Source organism: Styela clava, chromosome 8 (assembly GCF_964204865.1).
Source record: "Styela clava chromosome 8, kaStyClav1.hap1.2, whole genome shotgun sequence".
Lineage (NCBI taxonomy): Eukaryota > Metazoa > Chordata > Ascidiacea > Stolidobranchia > Styelidae > Styela > Styela clava.
In genome coordinates, this window is record NC_135257.1 from 581674 (window position 1) to 606825 (window position 25152).

At 35.8% G+C, this 25152-nt stretch overlaps 2 protein-coding genes and 1 long non-coding RNA gene across 3 annotated transcripts; 1 reads left to right on the top strand and 2 right to left on the bottom strand.

Annotated features, from left to right (window-relative positions):
• Positions 1-3474: 3474 nt before the first annotated feature.
• On the top strand, positions 3475-5672 carry LOC120346228 (carbohydrate deacetylase-like). The gene is made up of 2 exons (XM_039415933.2): positions 3475-3806; positions 4437-5672. Exons 1-2 carry the CDS (start codon positions 3642-3644, stop codon positions 5175-5177), a joined length of 906 nt encoding a protein of 301 aa, XP_039271867.2. The 5' UTR covers positions 3475-3641; the 3' UTR covers positions 5178-5672.
• LOC120346213 (protein adenylyltransferase FICD-like) lies at positions 5261-8516 on the bottom strand. Its single transcript, XM_039415906.2, has 5 exons — positions 7956-8516; positions 7522-7810; positions 6612-6963; positions 5991-6227; positions 5261-5559 (listed from the first exon to the last, which is right to left on the bottom strand). The coding sequence occupies exons 1-5, from the start codon at positions 8344-8346 to the stop codon at positions 5359-5361; spliced, it is 1470 nt and encodes a 489-aa protein (XP_039271840.1). The 5' UTR covers positions 8347-8516; the 3' UTR covers positions 5261-5358.
• A 10418-nt stretch (positions 8517-18934) lies between these two features.
• LOC144425818 (uncharacterized) lies at positions 18935-19838 on the bottom strand. Its single transcript, XR_013477675.1, has 2 exons — positions 19506-19838; positions 18935-19248 (listed from the first exon to the last, which is right to left on the bottom strand). It is a non-coding gene; the product is annotated as an uncharacterized LOC144425818 (long non-coding RNA).
• Positions 19839-25152: the final 5314 nt, after the last annotated feature.

Genomic DNA, 25152 nt, shown 5'->3' on the forward strand with positions numbered 1-25152 from the left:
TTAAGAGCAGTGGATACTGATCAAGATTTGTTATTGACTTCATATCGACTTATTTGAACAAATATCTACCTATTTGTGTAAATCAGCATTTTCTGCTCAATTATTAAAAACAAAAAAGAAGTTGTTTAACGAGTGTAGACATGAGTATGAGAATTGCATTGAGCGCCGTTGAGCCACGATTCAAGAAGATTGCAAAGGAAATGCAAGAACAACCTTGTCATTGAATTTCACGCTTGGAACCTTCTTTCTGTTTCGTTGTTGAAGTAGAAATATTTGAATTACAAATATTTCGTGTTACGAGTATTTCGTTTTTTTTTTTAATTTTGTTAATTGGGGTTCCATAAAAAACGAAAAATCATATCAGGGGTTCCACAATAACAAAAAGGTTGAAGAGCACTGCACTAGAAGGCTATTACTTTCATTTACGTGTCCATATATTTGAGCATAGCTCTCTTGTTCATCATCATTATAAAATCGCCTTTCTCTTCGAATACTGGACCAATTGCTTTGAAATTTTCAGTGGGTGAAGATTGATTTTTTTGCCAGAGGGCTATTACTTTTATTTGTTCTTAAATTTTCTATGAATCCTATGAGATCTAATATTTCACCAAAATTTCGCTGTATTACTTTTTAATTATGGGAACACAGTTTTAATCCGCCTCGCGTGACGGCCGATTCTACAAGTTGTTGCTACTCGAAACTCTGAAGATTTCTTGGGTTTCCGGTATTACTAGGGACTATAGTAAACTACTGCAGTGAGTACTTCTTCGCTTAGTGTTAATATATTTGTAGACTTTGGTATTTGCTGGTATGATATCGTAGTGAATTGAATTGGTATTTCAATTCGGGTTGAAACGGAATCATCATGGACCTTGAAAATCCGTGTACTGATCTATCTGGCACGTCATGTATGAAGAAAATCGCGGCTTTTTGTTAAAACTCTCGAATGCTACGGTAGTAAATTTTTTATCGGCAAATCGGAATATTTTTTCCTAAAGTAATTCATTGCCGATATGGTTGTCTAAACTGTCTCGTAAAAGCGGGGCTTACACTCACTGTTATAATAAATGTGTTCTAATGTGGGGGCTTTTCTTGGAATCGGTAAACTATGCCATGCTGGGTAAGTCACCTTATCGAAGCCGTGTAGCTGTTTCACTGTTCAGCTTCGTTTAGGATACGCTACGATTTTTGGTGAATTGATGATAAAATATTTCGTTTTGCCTCACGTGTGCATATATTTGAGCATAGCTCTGTTGTTTTCAAGGTATCAACATTAGAAAAATCTCAATGTCTGCGATAAACCATCAAAGAATACAACTTATTCAAGTACAATAAAAAAGGCTTGAACATGCATTACATTAATTATCCTATGTATCCACAAATTGATCAGAAGCCACTTTCTAATCATACATACCGCCTTGGACGCAATATATGATGCTACGCATATGTTCTCACTTGAGGCCAATTAAAAAATTGTACGAATCTATCCCATAAATTCTATTTTAACAATGTATACAAGTACGGACGTATAAACATATTTACCGTAAACTTTTGCTTCAATATACTAAATCTTACAAGATTTGAAGCATTAATTCCATGCGGCTCTGTCGTAAGAAAAGCATTGTTTAAGTATTAGTATTCATTTACGGTTTAAGCGCCAAGAATATGATTTTGCAGAAGGCCACTCAAGCGTGTAACGTCTGTGGCGATAACAATGAGTTTTCTATCCATTCTGTAATCTTCGATAGTGTGTGTAATTTTTTGTATGGCGCAGCCAGGTGGGAGTTGGGATAGACATGTGCAAAAATCGTCATGTTACGCCCACTAGAAGTACTTTAGTTACGAAACTACACGAGACCCGGGAGTGACTTCACCTTACTGCAAAATACTATAGGTAAACCGGCGGTCTTACTACTCACTGAATACAGCGCAAAACAGAGGGAAACAGCGCAAAGCAGAAAAAAAATCTGCAATGAGTTAGGGCACCTTTTTTTCGAGTTGGGGTACCACGGCAGCAAATTAAAAACACAAACCAAGACATCTAGGATATAATAGCAGGTCTGCTCCTGCTGGTGAAACATTTTGGGTATACCGTAGTTTCGAACATTTTTCATATGTATACGGTTCCGATTTTCCGAATTGGCTTTAGGGTTAGATAAAAAAGAGGAGATATAATTTCGCATGATGACTTGAAATACGGCACATAACCTTGTAAATATACCGGTAATAGCGCCATAAAACCATGGCGAGAGACGCCGTGGTTCTTTCGTGACAGGAGCCGTCATGAAGTGTGGTAATAACCACTAATACACCTCAATGGTAATAACTAGGCTTACCATACGTCCCGATATAGGCGGGACAGTCCCGCTTTTTGGCGTCTTGTCCTGCCGTCCCGACAAGTCAGCCAAAAGTCCCGCTTTTTAGTTCAGCCACCCAGCATAATACACGAACATGTTCTCGTTATTGTTGTTGCTGTGTAGCGCAATGCTAGCGTAGCCTACTTACTGAAGGTGAATGCTTTATTTTGTTTGTTTCGTTGTTTTTCTCCAACATTGTTGGCGAACGTATCACATGTATGGTCCTGTTCGGACGTTCACGTGAATGTAACATTGAACAACGTGTTTTTAAGGGTGTTTCTACAGAAAAGTATGCTTGGGCCAACGACTAACATACCGGCTTGGGCGAATAGGTAAATTCTCAATGCTTGAAAACGGCAGACTATTTCATTATTCTTTTTACTGTACATAAAAAAATCTAAATTCGGATCATTATTTATCGATTTTAATCGGTAAGTATGTTGATAGGTATTTGTCTGTATGTATGTCTGTTAGATGCACGCGATATCTCACGGAAGCGAGATTGAATCTGCTCCAAATTTTGCATGTGGATTCATCTTATTTCGGACCAGAAGCCTATTGATTTTGGGCAAATTATGTCGTATAATTAGCGAGTTATTAATTAATTAGTGATGGGACACAAGGTGTCACTATGGAGTAAGAGCGCTGTTTTGGGGATCCCCTAACTTTCGATCGATAAGTCTTCGGTCTCTGACCGATATTCTCGTTTGTATCGTTAGCGTCCATTTCTTTTTAGTTTTCGAACTGAACGCGATATTCAGACAGAGAATATGCGCATGAACTTTCGATGAAAATATGGTCAATTAAGACAGCCGGGATGGTTTAAATGTAGGCCTATGTAGTAGAATCGGAAACTGTAAAGTTACAGGAGGCGTCCCGCTTTGAAGTCGGAAAAATATGGTAACCCTAGTAATAACCATTTACAGGGAGGCGCAGTTCTTACCACTTCATGGCAGCTCCTGTCACGAACGAACCGCGGCAGCTTTTGCCATGGTTTTATAACGCTATTCCGTAATCAGTATTAACGGTATATTCACAAATTTATCTGTTCCAACTTACCCCATATTTGTCACCATAAGGGACAGCCCTGTCAAAAAGTCAGTCGCCATCATTGAGGTGTAGCGGCCATGGTATGGAAATACCGCCATGGCTGCAGACGCCACTTAGAACTGCACTTGCATTGCATTGAGGTGTAATCACTTCAATGCTATTAACTGCGTCTCCTGTTTTGCGGTGTTTCGCGCTGTATTCAGTAAGTAGTACGACCCGTAAACCGGCCTTAGGATGAAAAGAGTCGGAAAGCTGCTTATAAATGCTGATGATCTTGGCTACAACGAAGAGAGGGATCGCGGTATATTTCAATGTTTCTATCGCGATAATAGCATTACCTCAGCGTCTATTTTGGCAAATGGAAGTACTTCACAAACTGCAATAGTTCAAGCACTGCAGGTGAGTAAAGCATTTATGCTCGACGATGTGGTGCATCGTGCTAAGCGTTAGGAATACGCTCGCCACCGCATCTCTGATTATCCTTCGTGGAATCGCAGGTTCGAATCCCATGCGGGGATAGTCATGTGCGAGAGGATTGCTGGATTCCTCGCCGCCATATGGTGGTTCACGTACCGGTAACCTCTGTGGTAACACGTGGTTCGCCAAATGATTAAACCGTCTTATCGACTTTCCTCTCCCCCGGAATAAATATGTAAATCCTATCCTATCCTGTGTTTAGTAGGAAAGGGCTTTATTGCTTTAGCTGTTTATAGTCACAGAATTTATTATAGGATATTATATTCTCATGGGAGAAGTATGGTATTTCAGAATCAAGAATATTGATTTTCTCAGGCCATATTGCATCATATTATACTTAATACAGTAGCCTAATAGAATTTATGTGCAATGCAAGTTAGCTGAGTAAGACTGTCATCTTTTGGCAGGGCAGACATTGAAATACCCACTGGAACGAATAGATTTTTGCTGGTATATTGCATGCCACCAAATGTGACTTTTTACAGTGAAGTCACAGAATAAAATATTTGTCACCTGTGAAATATACATAGCATGTCAACATTTTTGTTTCAGATAGGTATTCCAGTCGGACTTCATTTCAATATTACAGAAGGTCACCCTTTGGTTGAACCAAGTAAAATTCCATCATTGGTTCAAAAAGGAATGTTTTTAGGAAAAGAAAATTTTGTAAAATCTGCCAGATCAAGCTATATCAACCCATTGCACGTGAAACAAGAATTAAAAGCACAAATCAACTGGTTTAAAAGAGTGTCAGGGTCATACCCAATAAGAGTTGACGGACATCAGCATGCTCACATAATGCCGCTTGTTAGAGATGCATTTTGTGAGGTTCTAAATGAATACGGCATCAAGCAGACAAGACTTCCTCTCGAAGAAGATATTGTGAAAAAGGATCTTGGATTACAGAATTCATTTTTCAAGTACGTTGATGAATGCAGCAAAGACTGCCTCACCACATTTTTAAAATATGACATAAAGCACACTGACAAATTTATTGGATCAAGTACAATGGGTATTAACATGTCATTCGAATCTCTGCGAAACCTGCTTCTCAAAGCGTTCACTGAAGAGAGTCTCAACACAAACTGTGAACTCATGGTACACCCAGGTTTTAGATGTGCTGGGGAAGAGGGAGGCTGTGGTCAAGGTCCAGATGACTTTTCACGGTCCAAGTATCGTGAACATGAGATGGCAGTTCTGAGAAACCGAAGATTTAAGAAATTTCTTGAAGATCAGAACATAGATATGGTTTCAATCAAAGATATATGTGAAGAATATTCCAGCTATAAATAGCGGTGGAGAATTTATGGATAATCTGTTCACCATTGGTTATCCACCACTTTGAATGCACAGTAACATATTGTGGAACTCAGAAATTTACCAGCGACTTGAGATTAAACCCAACTATTTATATATTTACAAAAATAAATATGAAATTGCACTAAAATGATATACAAAGCAAAAAATCTGACGGTCATCTTTCTTGTTGAACAGTTTCAATAACATTGGACTCAGTTGAGCTTTTCAGCTCTGGATATGGCAAAAGTCCTCTGGCTGCTGTTAAGTAATCATCTAAAGTAAACGATACACATCTGGCAATGAATCGAATGAACGGCCGAAGATCACCTTCATTAGCAGCTCCCAACGCTTCATAATATTCCCATCTATCATCCACCTTGAAAGGGGATATTCACAATAAATATTTAATACTTTATTGCAAGCACAATATTTTTTTATTCACTCAAAATAAGGTTATTTTGCTAGTATTTTCAATATTGCATAACTACCTCTTGCCAAATTTATTTAAGCTAATTTGAAAAGACGCAAGCTTTTTATTCTACTGTTATTTTCAACTAGATGCTGGACTGGTGCAACTCTTAATCATTTTGCTACTCATTACAAAATAGACTTTGTATATTTTTTATTTCACATATATTGTATGTATTTGAGGTGGACCATGTGCTCAGCACATTCACATTGCAAGACTGTCCAGCCTGAAGTGGGTCAGGCCATCCTGTCCTACTCTAAAGTAAAAGAAATCATCCTCAATAAAACCTATATCTTAGTATTGTTAGATTCATATTACACCACAATAATTGCTCTCACCTGAATAGACACTGGTGGGAAACCACTTCTCATTAAAATAAGGTTCATCAGGAGCCTAGATGTTCTGCCATTTCCATCTATAAATGGGTGCACATATACCAGTTTGTAATGGGCAAGTGCAGCAAACTCAACTGGGTGTAGTCTTTCCGCTTCTTCGGAGTTTAACCAGTCGTTAAACTCTTCCATGTACTTTGGAACCTCCCTTGGATGTGGGGGGATATGCTTACCAACATAAACCTAGGAAACATTTAAGCGTGAATATTAGATTAAATGATTGAATAAATTAAATTGATTTATGCCACTGCTCACTACAAATACTGTCTATTTATACACCGTCTTGGCCTCTTAATTATTGTGTTAATATGATAAATACACAAGTTTGTAAAATATTTTTTGATTTAGACTTAATTTTAAATATATATATCTTTTCTATTGTTAACGTTCCCACGCAGACCGAGGCCACAAAAATATGCAGAAATGCATAATATATTATTCAAGACATTCCTAACATGGATGTATTTAAAAGAAAACTTAATCACACAAAAAATGTCATCATGTGAGGTAAACATTTTTACTTCGATGTTGGCTTGGAAGAGATTTCCCAAAACATCCACTACACACCTGGTTGCTCCTGAACACTCCAGCATTTAGTGGATCAACAAATCCAATCACACGTTTGTGTATTTCTTTGATTTGATCAACGGTAACGGAGCCAATGTTGAGTAATAAGGTGTTGTTGAGGTATTTCAAAGCTTCATCCACTCCAATAACTTCATTATGTTCATATATACTTTTTCCAGCAATACCATTTCGTGAATTGATTATTTCTCTTATTTCGTCAATTGTCATTGTGTTACCCTCCAATGCAACAGTGTGGTAAATATGTTGGTAGTAAAATTCTTTCATCGCTTTCCGCAGGTTGTTATTGTGAGGAGGATATTTATATAATTCAGTCTTCTTTTGGTCAATTTCACTTGAAAAAAGTACATAGAAATTGTCATGAATAGTTCAGAAATGTTCTACAGACACACTACCATAGCAGCAAACTTTGTTTTACTTATTGACTGAAATTAAGTTTCGAAAAATATTTTTTTTGGGATCAGTATGAATTCTGAACTTTTTAAGTGGTGTTGAGGTGAACAATAAACACAGCACTATCTATGGAACTATACTGGATCCATGTTCGCAACACCTGCATAATGCATAATGGAGTGATATGCTATCACAATAAAAAACCACGAATCCTCCCCTTATAATGAGCAGTTGGGAATGATGACACATTTATTTAAAATGATAAAAAATCTTCTTTCTTTCTTGCATCAGCAACTGAATCGATAGACCTAGGTAAATATAATGTTCAGTGTAACAATAAATATAATATTATCGATACCAAATTCTATGTAATACGGTCTTGTTATTGGAAAGGATTGTGAATGTTGTAGGTTACAAAAGTGGTCTATTTTTAAAGTGTGCACTAATTCAAATAGATTGATGACACCAAACTACATTGTTGGCAATTATATTTTTATACCTCAGCATATTTTTATCCAGCTCCTCAACGATAGGTAAAGTGCGTTCTCTATTTGCAAGAGCAGTACTGTGACTGGGCTCATAAGTTAATGCTCGTTGATATAGAAGGTCTGCCTGCATGATATTATTATCATCTTCTAAAAATTCCCCATACACATTGAGGGCATCTGGGAATTCCGGCTCAAGTGCAAGAGCATGTTGAAAGAGTTTTATGGCAAGTTTCTTATTTCCCTTAGAAGACAGTTGCTTTGCTTTTTTCAAAGACATCACTGCCTCTTCATGTCTTGCATCTAAAATGTATGTAATTGTTGATGAATAACAGTGATCTAATTAGTCTATCAAATTACCGTACCTTTGTAAAAAGTATTAATTTTTATACAGCGATATTTAAGTTATATAAGCACAGTAATACTGTAATATGTCTACAAGACTTACCTCTGTAGTTACTAGTTTTTCGCACAAGCCGCCTGGTCAAAAAATTTGACTGTTTCACTCCTGGTAAATCATTTAGAGATTGGTCAGCAGTATCTTGTTCAAGTAAGTATTCTTTTGGTAAAAGTTGACCAAAATGATTTTCCTCTTGTGTCTCTAGGGATCTATCCCCATTAAAACCACTGTATTCCGTATAATAGCTGGGTAAGTCAGTCTGGGGCTCTTTTGTATATAAAACTCTGACATACTGGAATAGAACTGACGATAGGACCACTAATATAGTGACATAGAAGCAGAGTTTTGTGAGATCTTGTGTTATCGCAGAAATCCCGCTAACACAATGTTTTATTGTTTCCAATTTTCCTCGGTTAACTTCAATAACTGACATCAGCATCTTGACAATTCAAGGAATCACCCGTAACAACGTATGGTAAGAGGCTGTACGGTACGTACCGTATTTTTAAGGTTATCTATGAAACTCAACCAACTATTGATTGCCATATAAAATCACAGTACCGTCTGACCGTGAAACATCTCTGAATATCTAAAAATAGAATTTCGCAGATTGAATATTTCAAAACTATCAGTACAATATCATGGTTGTAGGCCTACTCATCTAAAATATTGTACAGCCGGTACGGCACGCACAATTATTCTGTACTATGAAGTACGAATTCGGGTAAGCGAGTTCTGTCGATGTTTTCCCGACCTTTGACCCCGTAGGCGTAAAGGGACTAAAGCCATTGAGGTGTGACTAAAGCAGTGATTCCCAAAGTGGGCGATATCGCCCCCGGTGGGCGAAAACGATACAGAAGGGGGCGAAAAATTTATTTAGAATTTATAGTGAGACACGTTTAGACTAAATTATAACCTAACAATTTAGTGAACAGCTCTAATCGTTTAACGATCCTACAATTTAATTATAATTAGACAAATGGCAACACGCGGTGCAGGATTTCAATGGACCTTTCCCCGACCTTTGACCTTTATTGTTTTGATTTTGGTCGCTCAGACCAATGACATTAAACAACATGATGCGCAACTCCGGCATTTTTGTCCGAAGATCGTATTCGATAGCACGCTCCAATGCACATACTTGACGAGACGAAAACGAGCGGATGTGTGCTGCTTTCAAGGCGTAGCACGAATGGTGTTCGTGCCTGCTTTGACAGTTGTTGTCGATTTTAATGATATTTTTGAAAGTTGGGGTAAAAAGAAATCGGTAAAAGGTAAGGTGAATACTATTGTTGTATATCACACCCGGGCATCGCACTGTTAAGTACATGTGGGAAAGCCAGCCTTTGTCAAATACTACGAAGTTATTAATTCAGTACGGTACGTAGTTGCCCATTTGCCGAAATTACATATTTACTTACCCCTTATGGTTTCAAATAGTTCATGCACCTCCAGTTAGATTTTTTTAATCAGTGAGGATATATACTCATTGTTGATTGCTGCTCATTGTAACATACTATTACGCATTCACTTTTATTTGCGTATTGAATCAAAGTGTTAACATGTTCACCTAACATTTCACTCATACCGGTCTATATTGTATAGTCTGATTTCTCAAGTATTTGGAGCCACGAATGCTTGTAATTTTTTGACTAAACCCTTTTATTAGTTGATTTATATACCAAATTCAGTAAAATATTTTTTAAATAAAACATGAGATATTGGATTTATTAGCTTTTCCATTCTGAATCATATAGACTGCTTTACTTATTCTTAACGAAAATTAATAAATCTCCTCTCTTTCTTCAGATGTGAAAGTTGTGGACAAACCTGTCTAAGCATTGTGAGACTCTTGCAGCACAAGAGGCAATAGCAGAAATAGTAAGTATATCAATCAAGAAATTAAGCCGACATAAAGCAAAACTTTCAACTATTCGTCTAATCTCAATTTCCTATTATTTATTCACAGGACAACTATAGCAGACGGGGAGATATCAGAAGTCTGGCGATATATCAGTGACAGTGTGATTCCAAGAAATATAATGCAATTGAAAATAGAAATTTGCAATAGAAAAACAACCTATGGAGGCATGCAAAGACATTTGACCCTCCGGTAGAGTTGTGTATGGCCCCCACATCCTGCAGGGCTTGAGGAAAATAACTAAAAATTCCAAAGCGTAAGATTGCATAAGCGGTCTTATTTGTAAAAAGGCACAAAACACGTCAGACATACTTAAAACAGCTTTGGAAATGAGGATTACGGGTACCTCACTGCACCTGTGTTATATTTGGTTCATCAACTTTTGGTAGTACTATAGAAGAAATTCCGGAAGGGGGATAATCATCATTCATGATAAAATACTATCATATATTTTTTGAACAACTTCAATCTAGACCAGGGATCTCAAACTCGCGGCCCCTGAGAACTTCCAGTGCGGCTCTCGAACGCTTAACAATAATTTTAATAGTATTTTGGAAGTTTTCTTTTTTATCTACCATGTAACAGATTTTTCAAACCTTCTAAAGTGAAATTGATTATTCACACAGAAAACAATTTACTGAAAGTAGTTTTGGAATATTAATTTTTTACGTCCACATTTTGACCCAATTAAGAATACACATCAAGCTAGCAAAAGAATACTTGAATAAAACACTTGAGTAATTAAATTAAACGCAAAGTACATGAAGAAGGTGGCATTTTCGAAGAAAATGGGAGTTGTAACATTTCTGCTTTTCACAAAATTCTGAAGCACATTGTTTAATTTGTCATATTTCCATCAATACAATCAAAAAACACAATAAGCTCAGCAGTCAATATGACAAATTCGAAGACCAACTTCGAACAGAAAATTTCCATGTGTTTGTATATTAATATAATTATACAACGACTTAGTTACTAAAAATCAATATCAATAATAATTCAAGCAATCCTATGCCACGCAATGTAGTGCGAAATGTCTTGTCAAAAAAATCTGTCATTTGTTTTTTTACTGATCTATACATGAAATGATAAAAGTAACTTTTTTGCATTACTGGAATTAATTAAACATTCGTAAAGATCCAGATAAACCCATGATCATGTGGCCTCGTTAGTTAGAGTTGGTACTATAAAATCATTTCAGACTGGCCTTAGTATGCTGGTGACACAAAAAAGATGCCAAACGCCAGGACAAATGTAATTAATAAAACATTGAGTTTATACTGTAGTATTTTTGTTAATTTTAGGTTCATATATTTAGATTAAGTTATTTTTAGTGTATGTATTATTCTTTCCTTATTCAAAGCTTGTTCAAAAATGATTTTGATGGTTGTACATAGAATTTTACGATTTTTTATAATAAATACTGTAACTTGCAAATGTTGCAATAATAGTGGAATGCAAATATTAATATGTAATTGCATTTGAAATTGAAGAAAATAATAAAACTTAATCCAACTGTTTAGTTGCATCACAATATATGTCACAAACTAAAACTATCTTAAAAATATCTTTTAAGTATACATTATCAAAAACTGTTTGCGGCTCTTTTTACAATTTTCAAAATGCAATACGGCTCTCGAAAACCCATGAATTTGACACCACTGATCTATTCTAGACGATTCAAGCATTGCTTTGGGAAATTATATCACTTCAATTAAATTGAAATAATCTCGCTATATTAAATACAAAATCGTTGCTATCATAAAGGTAAACCAATTCAGCCACTCGAAATATATTGGCCTTCACAAAGCAATGGAGGCAAAATTGAGAGTTCATGAGCTATGAACATTTGTTCTTTTCTTTGTCTTGAACTTTCCATACTCCACAGCCCCTGTTAATTTTTTTAATTTTAATTACCATGTGATGGTCATACATATCTTTAACTTGTATTTTCTGTCATGATGTATTATCTCAATGTGCCAAACTATTAATTAGTGTGCATATTTTGCTTCCAGATGACATAAATGTATCGTCATGTTTATTACCTCAGCTTGGAGTATTGACAAGAAAAAGGTGCCAGTAAATTAGGTAAAAAAATTTTCAACTCATTGTTATAATCAGAATTCACAATCAATAGGAATTATAAACAGCCAACAATCAGTGAAAATTATATGCAAAATCCCTCAGAATAAATTTGTCTAAAATCGGAGGAAGGCAAAAAATATAGGTAGTTTCCATCCACACAAGCATTTCAAGAAGACTTGCTCGAGCCAAACTAAATGAGCATCGTCAGGTGATCGGTAAGGCTGCAAGTTGAATTCAGCCCTGCAACCTCCTGCATAGAAGATAATATTAATTAGTGGGCTATGAGCTAAATTCCTAAATTTAAACAAACCTATCTACAATGCATTATGTACCAGCAATGTTACCTACGATTAACTGAATATGTAATATGTCTAATAAATTCACCTACAAAAGCAAGTTCGATAGGTGCAAACTTTGTGTTATGGAATTGTATCGCAGCACAGTTTTGTATGACACCCTCTTTAAATGAAATTTCAATGATTAAGCGCAAACATTAAAATTACTAACTTTGAACTTTGTCATTATCTGCAAAATGTTCCACACAAATCTTTCCGCTATCGCGTTTGTAATCTTCTCTGATAAAAAAAAAACGTCTATGATGTCCAGAATTGCTCTTTACAGCTTGCCTGTTATTCCAGCTTTCCAAGTAAGCAAAACTTCTTAGATATAGAGATTATTTTGTTTCGTTACAGGCGCAAAAAGGCAGGTACTACACGTAAAAAAGACGCCGAGTAGCAAAAGCGAGCGGAAAACGGACGCGAAAGGCGACGAGAAATATGTGCATTGGAGCGTATCATGAAATACAATGTTTTGCCTGTAGTCTTATGGAGTGACGTCAGAGTTGCCTATCATGTTGTTTAATGTCATTGCTCAGACCAATGACATTAAACAACATGATGCGCAACTCCGGCATTTTTGGCCGAAGATCGTATTTGATAGCACGCTCCAATGCACATACTTGACGAGACGAAAACGAGCGGATGTGTGTTGCTTTCAAGGCATAGCACGAATGGTGTTTGAGCCTGCTTCGATAGTTGTTGTGGTTTTTAATGATATTTGGAAAATTGAAGGTAAAAAGAAATCGGAAAAAAGTAAGGTAAATACTATTGTTGTATATCACACCCGGGCATCGCACTGTTAAGTACATGCGGGAAAGCCAGCTTTTGTCAAATACTACGAAGTTTATAATTCAGTACGGTACGTAGTTGGCCATCTGCCGAAATTGCATATTTAGCCTACTTACCCCTTATGGTTTCAAATAGTTCATGCACCTCCATTTAGATTTTTTTAATCAGTGAGGATATATACTTATTGCTGTAACATACTATTGCTCATTCACTTTTATTTGCGTATTGAATCAAAGGGTTAACAAGTTCACCTAAAATTTCACTCATACCGGTCTATATTGTATAGTCTGATCTCTCAAGTATTTGGAGCCACGAATGCTTATAATTTTCTGACTAAACCCCTTTATTAGTTGGTTTATATACCAAATTCAGTAAAACATTTTTTACAAAAAACATAAGATATTGGATTTATTAGCTTTTCCATTCTGAATCATATAGACTGCTTTATTTATTCTTAACGAAAATTAATAAATCTTCTCTCCTACAGATGTGAAAGTTGTGGACAGACCTGTCTAAGCATTGTGAGACTCCTGCAGCACAAGAGGCCGAGAGAAATTAGGCCGACATAAAACAAAACTTTCAACTATTCGTCTAACCTCAATTTCCTATTATTTATTCACAGGACAACTGTAGCAGAAGAGGAGATATCAGAAGTCTGGCGACGTATCAGTGACAGTTTGATTCCAAGAAATATGATTAGAATACTCCATAAATGTTTGCAATAGAAGAACAACCTATGGAGGAATGCAAAGACATTTGACCCTCCGGTAAAGTTGTGTATGGCCCCTACATCCTGCAGGGCTTGAGGGAAATAACTAAAAATTCCAAAATCGGTCTTCTTTGTAAAAAGGCACAAAACATGCCAGACATACTTAAAACAGCTTTGAAAAATGAGGATTACGGGTCACTGACTACACCTGTGTTATATTTGGTTCATCAAATTTTGGTAGTACTACTAAAAGAAATTCGGGAAAGGGTATAATCATGATTCATGATAAAATAATGTTATATATTTTGGACAATTTCAATCTAGACCAGGGATGTCAAACTTGCGGCCCCAGAGAACTCCCAGTGCGGCCCTCGAACGCTTAACAATAATTGTAATAGTATTTTGGAATTTTTTTTTATTTAAATGTAAAAGATTTTTCAAATCTTTTAAAGTGAAATTGAATATTCACACAGAAAACAATTTACTGAAAGTAGTTTTAGAAAGTTAATTTTTTTTTGTTCACATTTTGACTCAATTAAGAATACACATCAAGCTAGCAAAAGAATACTGAATAAAACACTTGAGTGATTAAATTAAAGTACATAAAGAAGGTGGCATTTTCGAAGAAAATGGGAGTTGCAATATTTCTGCATTTCACAAAATTCTGAAGCACATTGTTAAATTTGTCATATTTCCATCAGTACAATGAAAAAACACAATAAGCTCAGCAGTCAATATGACAAATTCGAAGACCAACTCCGAACAGAAAATTTCCATGTGTTTGTATATTAATATAAATATACAACGACTTAGTTACTAAAAATCAATATCAATAATAATTCAAGCAATCCTATGCCATGCAATGTAGCCCGAAATGTCTTGTCGAAAAAATCTGCCATTTGTTTTTTACTGATCTATACAGGAAATGATAAAAGTAACTTTTTTGCATTACTGGAATTAATTAAACTCTTGCAAAGATACAGATTAACCCATGATCATGTGACCTCGTTAGTTAGAGTTGGTACTATAAAATCATTTCAGCCTGGCCTTAGTATGCTGGTGACACAAAGAAGATGCCAAACGTCAGGACAAATGTAATTAAAAAAAACATTGAGTTTATACTGTAGTATTTTTGTTAATTTTAGGTTCATATATTTAGATTAAGTCATTTTTAGTGTATGTATTATTCTTTCCTTAACCAACGCTTGTTCAAAAATGATTTTGATGGTTGTACATGGAATTTTATGATTTTTTGTAATAAATACAGTAACTTGCAATAATAGTGGAATGCAAATATTAATATGTAATTGCATTTGAAATTAAAGAAAATAAAGAATATAATAAAACTTAATCCAACTGATTAGTTGCATCACAATATATGTCACAAACTAAAACTATCTGAAAAATATCTTTCAAGTATTAAATTATCAAAAACTGTTTGCGGCCCTTTTCACAATTTCCAACATGCAATGCGGCTCTCGAAACCCATGAGTTTGACACCACTGATATATTCTAGACGATTCAAGCATTGCTTTGGGAAATAATATCACTTCAATTAAATTGAAAAAAAATCTCGCTATATTAAATACAAAACCGTTGCTATCACAAGATAAACCAATTCAGCCATTCGGAATATATTGGCCTTCACAAAGCAATGGAGGCAGAATTAAGAGTTCATGAGCTATGAACTTTTGTTCTTTTCTTTGTCTTGAACTTTTCATACTTCACAGCCTCTATTAATTTTTTTTTTAATTTTAATTACCATGTGATGGTCATACATACTGTATCTTTGTATTTTCTGTCATGATGTATTATCTCAATGTGTCAAACTTTTAATTAGTGTGTATATTTTGCTTCCAGATGACATAAATGTATTGTCTTGCTTTTTACCTCAGCTTGGAGTATTGACAAGAAAAAAGTGCCCGTAGATTACGTAAAAAAATGTTTAACTCTTTGTTATAATCAGAATTCACATTTAATAGGAATTATAAACAGCCAACAATCAATGAGAATTATATGCCAAATCCTTCAAAATAAATTTGTCTTCTAAAGTCGGAGGAAGGCAAAACATATAGGTAGTTTCCATTCACACAAGTCTTTCAAGAAGACTTGAGACAAACTAAATGAGCATCGTCAGGTGATCGGTAAGGCTGCAAGTTGAATCAGCCCTGCATATTCCTGCATAGAAGATAATATTAATTAGCGGGCTATGAGCTAAATTTAGAAATTTAGACACAAACCTATCTACGAGGCATTATGTACCAGCAATGTTACCTACGATTAACTGAATATGTAATATGTCTAATAAATTCACCACTAAAGCAAGTTCGATTGTTTCAAACTTTGTGTTATGGAATTGTATCACAGCACCTTTAAGAGAAGTAAAAACAGTTTTGCTGTTTTGTATGACACCCTCTTTAAATGAAATTTCAATGTTTAAGCGCAAACATTAAAATTACTAACTTTGAACTGTGTCATTATCTGCAAAATGTTTCACACAAATCTTTACGCTATCGCGTTTGTAATATTCTCTGATAAAAAAAACGTCTATGATGTTCAGAATTACTCTTTACAGATTGTCTGCCAATCCAGCTTTCCAAATGAGCAAAACTTCTCAGATATAGAGATTATTTTCTTTCGTTACAGGCGCAAAAAGGCAGGTACTACACGTAAAGAAGACGCCGAGTAGCAAAAGCAAGCGGAAAACCGTCGCAAAAGGCGACGAGAAATATGTGCATTGGAGCGTATCACGAAATACAATCTTTCGCATGTAGTCTTATGGAGTGACGTCAGAGTTGCCTATCATGTTGTTTAATGTCATTGCTCAGACCAATGACATTAAACAACATGATGCGCAACTCCGGCATTTTTGTCCGAAGATCGTATTCGATAGCACGCTCCAATGCACATACTTGACGAGACGAAAACGAGCGGATGTGTGCTGCTTTCAAGGCGTAGCACGAATGGTGTTCGTGCCTGCTTTGACAGTTGTTGTCGATTTTAATGATATTTTTGAAAGTTGGGGTAAAAAGAAATCGGTAAAAGGTAAGGTGAATACTATTGTTGTATATCACACCCGGGCATCGCACTGTTAAGTACATGTGTGAAAGCCAGCCTTTGTCAAATACTACGAAGTTATTAATTCAGTACGGTACGTAGTTGCCCATTTGCCGAAATTACATATTTACTTACCCCTTATGGTTTCAAATAGTTCATGCACCTCCAGTTAGATTTTTTTAACCAGTGAGGATATATACTCATTGTTGATTGCTGCTCATTGTAACATACTATTACGCATTCACTTTTATTTGCGTATTGAATCAAAGTGTTAACAAGTTCACCTAACATTTCACTCATACCGGTCTATATTGTATAGTCTGATTTCTCAAGTATTTGGAGCCACGAATGCTTGTAATTTTCTGACTAAAGCCTTTTATTAGTTGGTTTATATACCAAATTCAGTAAAATATTTTTTAAATAAAACATGAGATATTGGATTTAGTAGCTTTTCCATTCTGAATCATATAGACTGCTTTATTTATTCTTAACGAAAATTAATAAATCTCCTCTCTTTCTTCAGATGTGAAAGTTGTGGACAAACCTGTCTAAGCATTGTGAGACTCTTGCAGCACAAGAGGCAATAGCAGAAATAGTAAGTATATCAATCAAGAAATTAAGCCGACATAAAGCAAAACTTTCAACTATTCGTCTAATCTCAATTTCCTATTATTTATTCACAGGACAACCATAGCAGACGGGGAGATATCAGAAGTCTGGCGACATATCAGTGACAGTGTGATTCCAAGAAATATAATGCATTTGAAAATAGAAAATTGCAATAGAAAAACAACCTATGGAGGCATGCAAAGACATTTGACCCTCCGGTAGAGTTGTGTATGGCCCCCACATCCTGCAGGGCTTGAGGAAAATAACTAAAAAGTCCAAAGCGTAAGATTGCATAAGCGGTCTTATTTGTAAAAAGGCACAAAACACGCCAGACATACTTAAAACAGCTTTGGAAATGAGGATTACGGGTACCTCACTGCACCTGTGTTATATTTGGTTCATCAACTTTTGGTAGTACTATAGAAGAAATTCCGGAAGGGGTATAATCATCATTCATGATAAAATACTATCATATATTTTTTGAACAACTTCAATCTAGACCAGGGATCTCAAACTCGCGGCCCCAGAGAACTTCCAGTGCGGCCCTCGAACGTTTAACAATAATTGTAATAGTATTTTGGAAGTTTTTTTTTTTATCTAAATGTAATAGATTTTTCAAACCTTCTAAAGTGAAATTGATTATTCACACAGAAAACAATTTACTGAAAGTAGTTTTGGAATATTGATTTTTTTTGTCCACATTTTGACCCAATTAAGAATACACATCAAGCTAGCAAAAGAATACTTGAATAAAACACTTGAGTAATTAAATTAAACGCAAAGTACATGAAGAAGGTGGCATTTTCGAAGAAAGTATTAAGTTATTTTTAGTGTATGTATTATTCTTTCCTTATTCAAAGCTTGTTCAAAAATGATTTTGATGGTTGTACATAGAATTTTACGATTTTTTATAATAAATACTGTAACTTGCAAATGTTGCAATAATAGTGGAATGCAAATATTAATATGTAATTGCATTTGAAATTGAAGAAAATAATAAAACTTAATCCAACTGTTTAGTTGCATCACAATATATGTCACAAACTAAAACTATCTTAAAAATATCTTTTAAGTATACATTATCAAAAACTGTTTGCGGCTCTTTTTACAATTTTCAAAATGCAATGCGGCTCTCGAAAACCCATGAGTTTGACACCACTGATCTATTCTAGACGATTCAAGCATTGCTTTGGGAAATTATATCACTTCAATTAAATTGAAATAATCTCGCTATATTAAATACAAAATCGTTGCTATCATAAAGGTAAACCAATTCAGCCACTCGAAATATACTGGCCTTCACAAAGCAATGGAGGCAAAATTGAGAGTTCATGAGCTATGAACATTTGTTCTTTTCTTTGTCTTGAACTTTCCATACTCCACAGCCCCTATTAATTTTTTTTAATTTTAATTACCATGTGTTGGTCATACATATCTTTAACTTGTATTTTCTGTCATGATGTATTATCTCAATGTGCCAAACTATTAATTAGTGTGCATATTTTGCTTCCAGATGACATAAATGTATTGTCATGTTTATTACCTCAGCTTGGAGTATTGACAAGAAAAAGGTGCCAGTAAATTAGGTAAAAAAATTTTCAACTCATTGTTATAATCAGAATTCACAATCAATAGGAATTATAAACAGCCAACAATCAGTGAGAATTATATGCGAAATCCCTCAGAATAAATTTGTCTAAAATCGGAGGAAGGCAAAAAATATAGGTAGTTTCCATCCACACAAGCATTTCAAGAAGACTTGCTCGAGCCAAACTAAATGAGCATCGTCAGGTGATCGGTAAGGCTGCAAGTTGAATTCAGCCCTGCAACCTCCTGCATAGAAGATAATATTAATTAGTGGGCTATGAGCTAAATTCCTAAATTTAAACAAACCTATCTACGATGCATTATGTACCAGCAATGTTACCTACGATTAACTGAATATGTAATATGTCTAATAAATTCACCTACAAAAGTAAGTTCGATAGGTGCAAACTTTGTGTTATGGAATTGTATCGCAGCACAGTTTTGTATGACACCCTCTTTAAATGAAATTTCAATGATTAAGCGCAAACATTAAAATTACTAACTTTGAACTTTGTCATTATCTGCAAAATGTTCCACACAAATCTTTCCGCTATCGCGTTTGTAATCTTCTCTGATAAAAAAAAAACGTCGATGATGTTCAGAATTGCTCTTTACAGCTTGCCTGTTATTCCAGCTTTCCAAGTAAGCAAAACTTCTTAGATATAGAGATTATTTTGTTTCGTTACAGGCGCAAAAAGGCAGGTACTATACGTAAAAAAGACGCCGAGTAGCAAGAGCGAGCGGAAAACGGACGCGAAAGGCGACGAGAAATATGTGCATTGGAGCGTATCATGAAATACAATGTTTTGCCTGTAGTCTTATGGAGTGACGTCAGAGTTGCCTAACATGTTGTTTAATGTCATTGCTCAGACAAACATTGCAAATATTCAGGCTTGTGTAGGGCGATAAGGTGGTACCGGTACATTGCTCATTTTAAAGTCCATCGAATGGCATTTCATTGGCGATGGCGGTATTTTCGTGCTTCTAAAGTTATAACCTATTGTCAAGTGATCTATTACCAACGTTATTTCGCCTTCACATTGCCGTTACCGTACCTAACTTAGTTCCAAAAGCTTATTTAACATGCAAAAATGGAATCACTCAGAGATGACTTTTCTATGACTTGGTTCTCCAAGAACTTTTCTTTCCACCAGTTGGAGAAGTATACAAAACTTTTCATTGAAAGGTGATATTTAAACTTATATGGTTGAAGAATGTCAGAGGACTGTGAGACCTGCGTGACTACCGGTACCGTATCCCATGGTTCATAGACTACCGTAATAGATAGCGCCCAAGTTAGGACTAAAGTGGTGGGTTTAGTATAGAAGCAAATGAAATGCAGAGGCAGTTTAAAAAGTCTTTTAAATACATTTTTGGAAACATTTCACAAACTACAGCAATCTGTAATTATGAACAGATGAATATTTTTTTTTCAGATACCGGTATATTCATGATGGTTCAGTCGTCAATCTCGGTTCAACGCTGGAGTTCAAAGCCAAGTGCTATAGATGGGTCCAGGAGTCTCTGCCACCACATCATCTTCAAATAGTGATGTCGCTGGATAGTCACCAATTCTCTGATGCAATTTGTACATGCTAGGCACGGTGAGGGCACTTAAGTTTATGCCGTATCGTAGAAACACAGATTTATTAGCTCAGTAAGATGGGTGCAAATATACTATCGAAAGATTAGATTCAACAGGTTTATTGAGGTATTATGATCGATTACATACCACATAAAATTACAAGACCAATGGTGTTATAGTGATAAACATGACTTGAAAATGGTTACATATTCATCAGAACTACGGGTGCTTGTTGCCATATCAGTGGACTAACCATGACTATCCAACAGATGAAATTGAGGGGATAAAAGATTTTCCGCCGAGCCAAGCATGTACAAGCCTTCCCCAGCATTGGTAACAAGTAACAACCTACATGGAGGGAACAAAATAGATCCAACAGTTTTGTCGTCTGTAGTTGGTGCTAAGCCCACAAAGTTAGATCGAGCCAGAGTTCCAATCATACCGATTCAACCAAAAACAGTCGGGTATCTGATAGGTTTTACAATATAGTTTATTCATTCAGTGTAGAAATAGAATATAACAGATTATAAAAAATATATGATGAAGGAACGAGCAAGAAAAAAAATCCGAGAAAATTACTACAAATTATACAGTTTTCCAAATATTGTGTTGTATAGGATAAAAATACACACCGGATATAAGCTTTTAGGCACAAAATAAGGATATTTATCACACACCACAGATACTACCAAGTGCAGGGCCAACTTCTGGTATCAGAAGCAGTTTGGTGTGACTTTGCAGTCCGCATAAAAATGATATTGCAATCACCAGGGTCACACCGGACATGGCATGCATGCGAAGCATCCTCTATAAAGTAACATTATTTTATCACCAATAGATTGTGAAAGATTCTGCATGAAGTCCCAAATCTTCAATATTAATTTTTCTTCTTTATTCATCATTTTTACAGTTAGCAAATATGACACCAATGCTGGAAGAAGTATGTGTTTTCTCATTTTGAATTACGTTAAAAGTGTTGCCCGATTCTGAATCTTGTTAATTCTTTCGTGCCTTTTTATTATTATTATTTCGTTTTCTGGTAGGTAGCCGCCTACTTTTTGAAATCTATTTTAAGTTATGCTCGACTTCCAGTTTTCTCTGCATTTTGTTTGTATGTTGACTTTTTGTGTTGTTTTATGCCAGAGAACCAAAATAAAATGATGATGATGCTTGCTTACATTTTTCTGCTGTCTGACAAAGCGCTGTCATTTTCATTAGCGGCACTTGAGGTAGTTTCAACTGAAGAGTCTGGGGGCAGATCTGGTTGTATCCCTGACAATCTTTTCTCACTTTTGTCAGATTCGCATGTCTCTGTATCAAATGAAGTATCTGATGACAGATCCTGTTAAATTATGATCCAAAGTTAAATTATGGTATGAGTAATCCTCACCTCACAATTTGATGGTGCTTTTTTGTTGGGTGACAAGAATCTGATATAGGGTCAGGGTATTCATCAGTTGGTCCATCGCCTCCATGAAAATGCATGATGGAACGCATTGCTTGTATGAAAATTTATTTCATATAAGAATTAACATATTGAATATATCATATTCATAGGTACCATATCGAAAACAATATTTAGGTTGGCCTACCTTGGTACCGTACACACGTAGGTATTTCTGGTGATATTTCCTGTGAGGCCTGTTGCATTCCTTTATTCACTTCATTGCTTTTTGGCGGTCAATATGTGGCTTCGGAAAAGGCACAAATCTTACTCCATGTCAGTTGTCAGACCGGCAAATACCATATGTGCAGCGTTTACACATAGTTAGTCTACCAAAATAATTCACTAATAGATTCTGTTTAATAAAAATGCAACATCGTATCGAAGGCAAATTCTTCCGTACTGACATACGGTAGGCTACCGGTACCCTTGATTGCCTCAGTATGACTGTCTACTATTTTTTGGTTCGAAATAGCAGTTGGTTGACCTGTACGGCGCCTGCAACGGGTACATCCTTTTAGTATAGATATATAGATTTCGTGAACATGATTTGCAACAAGTAACATACAGTATTACAGCTTTCTAATTCTCGCCGCCATGTGAAGAAAACGAAAAGCGAAAAAAATGGACAAAGATCTGCCTAAACCGCCAGCAACCTGTGCGGAACGCGTTCAAAGTTGTCTGAGCGACTTTTCAGCGGAGAATGTTTGTTTACATCTGCTCGCTTGTGATTGGTTGAGAATACGGATGTTTTGATGTCGGGGAAAGGTCCATAGCGCTAAAATATTTAAATGAAGCTCCTTGAGATGCAATGCAATGGGGAATTAAATTTCTTATTCTATTCGAGAGGTCCATCACTGCTTGTTTTTTATAAAAATGTATCTTAATAAAGAAAATCTTTATCAAAATTTGACAAACCATGCGAAAAAATTCACTTCAATGTTGGAAGTACATATGTGCGCGAACAATTATTTTTGAAAACAAGACCAACATAATATTGAAACGATCGTTATGTCCACTACGTGTCCAATTAACATTACAAAGAACAAGCGGAGAGCTAAGATTGGTGATACCCATTTAGAAAATGTTACAATCTTGGCTTCATTCAGTGTGTGGTCGAAAAGCTATCAAGCGTGATGTAGCAACAAGAAAGTGTCACATTAAATGTCATTTCTTATCGATCTTAAGATCGGTAAGTATGTTGATAGATATTTTTCTGTCTGTTTGTCTGTGTGTTAGATGCACGCAATATCTCACGAAAGCGAAGTTGAATCTGCTCCAAATTTTGCATGTGCATTAATCATAGCTCGGATCAGAAACCTATTGATTTTGGATGGATTATGTCTCATAATTAGCGAGTTAATAATTAATTAGTGATGGGACACACGGTGTCACTATGGAGTAAGACCACTGTTTTGGGGGATCCCCTAACCTTCGATCGATAAGTCTTCGGTTTCTAGCCGATATTCTAGTTTGTTATTTTTTCGTTTAATAAGACGACTGAGTTGAGTTCACGAATTTTCGCAGTCTTCGCGCTTTGTTCTGTTTTCAACTTTCAAAAAGTATGCGCGGCTCGACAAGACCACTTTGGACAAGACTGGCCCGCGAGCGACAAAAAGTTACCGCCCCCTGGCGTAGCCAATGGTCGGTTACGGCTTCCCCCACTATCAAGTCCATGAATCTGAAACAAATAAATGGCTGATTAATTCTATGGACTGGAGGCCGTGGTACATGATGAGGAGTCGAAGATGAATTTTACAAAAGATCGTTATGATGTATTTTGGTGCAGGTAATCAGGCAAGTACCCGGCAATTTTTGAGGAGGTAGAACCCTCGATTCTTTTATTTCCGACCTCTTATATGGTGGAAAATGTGGTTTCAGCCGTGACACTATTGCTATCAAAACAACGAAATTGTCTTTCCATCAGTGCCTGACGAAAATGTCACCAAATATTTAAAAAACTCGCTTAAGACCAACCAAGCTCATTCATCCCATTAAAAACACTATAAACTATAATTCGTCTTCTTATTTATTCGCACGAAATGAACGACCAGAACCGTGTTCCAGAAGATTCTGTCGTTAAATTTATGTTTTATTTTAGTGAATGTATAACAAGCTCAGTCAAAGTACTAACGGGTTAGATGGTGCAATATACTGTGCAAACTAAATAAAAGTTTGTCGCAAAAACACCCCTCGGACGTTGCCCGCCACACCCTTCTTTGGCTTTGATATCGTAGACGTCATTTATACAGAACTAGATAGCGATCGGAGACCGCCGACTTATCGATCTTTCACATGTTCCTTTCGCTCTGACTCAATAGCGACACCGCGTGTATCATCACTAATAATTACCTCGCTAATTATACAACATAATTCATCCAAAATCAATAGGCTTCTGATCCGAGATATGATGAATGCACATGCAAAATTTGGAGCAGATTCAACATGGCTGAGATATCGCCTAACATACGAAAGTGAAACAATCAGACAAATAAATACCTATCAACATACTTACCGATCGAGATCGATAAGTAATGACAATACTCATGGGTGATGCTTTAAAGCAGGGGTTGACGAAGATTTTGGACCAGGGACAAAAAGTTTCGCCCACCTAGACTGGTGGGGCATGACGAAAAAAGCCACATCTAATGAACAGAATTTTAATTAGTGTTACAAATACAAAGAGGAAAAACAATAAGCCTCTAAATTTAATCATAAAGTCATAAACTCAACAAATTCTTTGAACTATGTTTTTAATTAAAACACTGAAATTTGGTTTTAGTATGGTTATGGCAAATTTCAAAACACATCTGTGATGGATATCCGTCAATTGAGATCTGTGAAATTTATCTGGCTGAAGGTCTGCATACAAATGTAAGTGGAGCCAATAAAGTTTTTTTAAAACCACCCAGAGAAGCGTACAATTCATTCAAGGATTTAAATCTCGATCAATTCTAATTGCAGCTAATTGCGATGACTTGTTATAAGGGGACGAAACCCGGGCTGTAGTTTGTACATTGTCAGATTTAAAGTCTATAGGATTTAAATATGACAATGTACAAATAAAAATTGAACGAGGATTATGATTAGTCGGATCTTTTACATTTCAGAAATCCCTCAA

Excerpts from the sequence above, each read along its gene's own strand:
- LOC120346213 (XM_039415906.2), bottom strand. The coding sequence starts at position 8,346 with ATGCTGATGTCAGTTATTGAAGTTAACCGAGGAAAATTGGAAACAATA. Across the intron at positions 6,228-6,611 it reads GAGTGTTCAGGAGCAACCAG|GTTTATGTTGGTAAGCATAT; the intron begins GTGTGTAGTGGA and ends AATGTTTCCTAG. Across the intron at positions 5,560-5,990 it reads TCCCACCAGTGTCTATTCAG|GTGGATGATAGATGGGAATA; the intron begins GTGAGAGCAATT and ends TCCCCTTTCAAG.
- LOC120346228 (XM_039415933.2), top strand. The coding sequence starts at position 3,642 with ATGAAAAGAGTCGGAAAGCTGCTTATAAATGCTGATGATCTTGGCTAC. Across the intron at positions 3,807-4,436 it reads CAATAGTTCAAGCACTGCAG|ATAGGTATTCCAGTCGGACT; the intron begins GTGAGTAAAGCA and ends TTTTTGTTTCAG.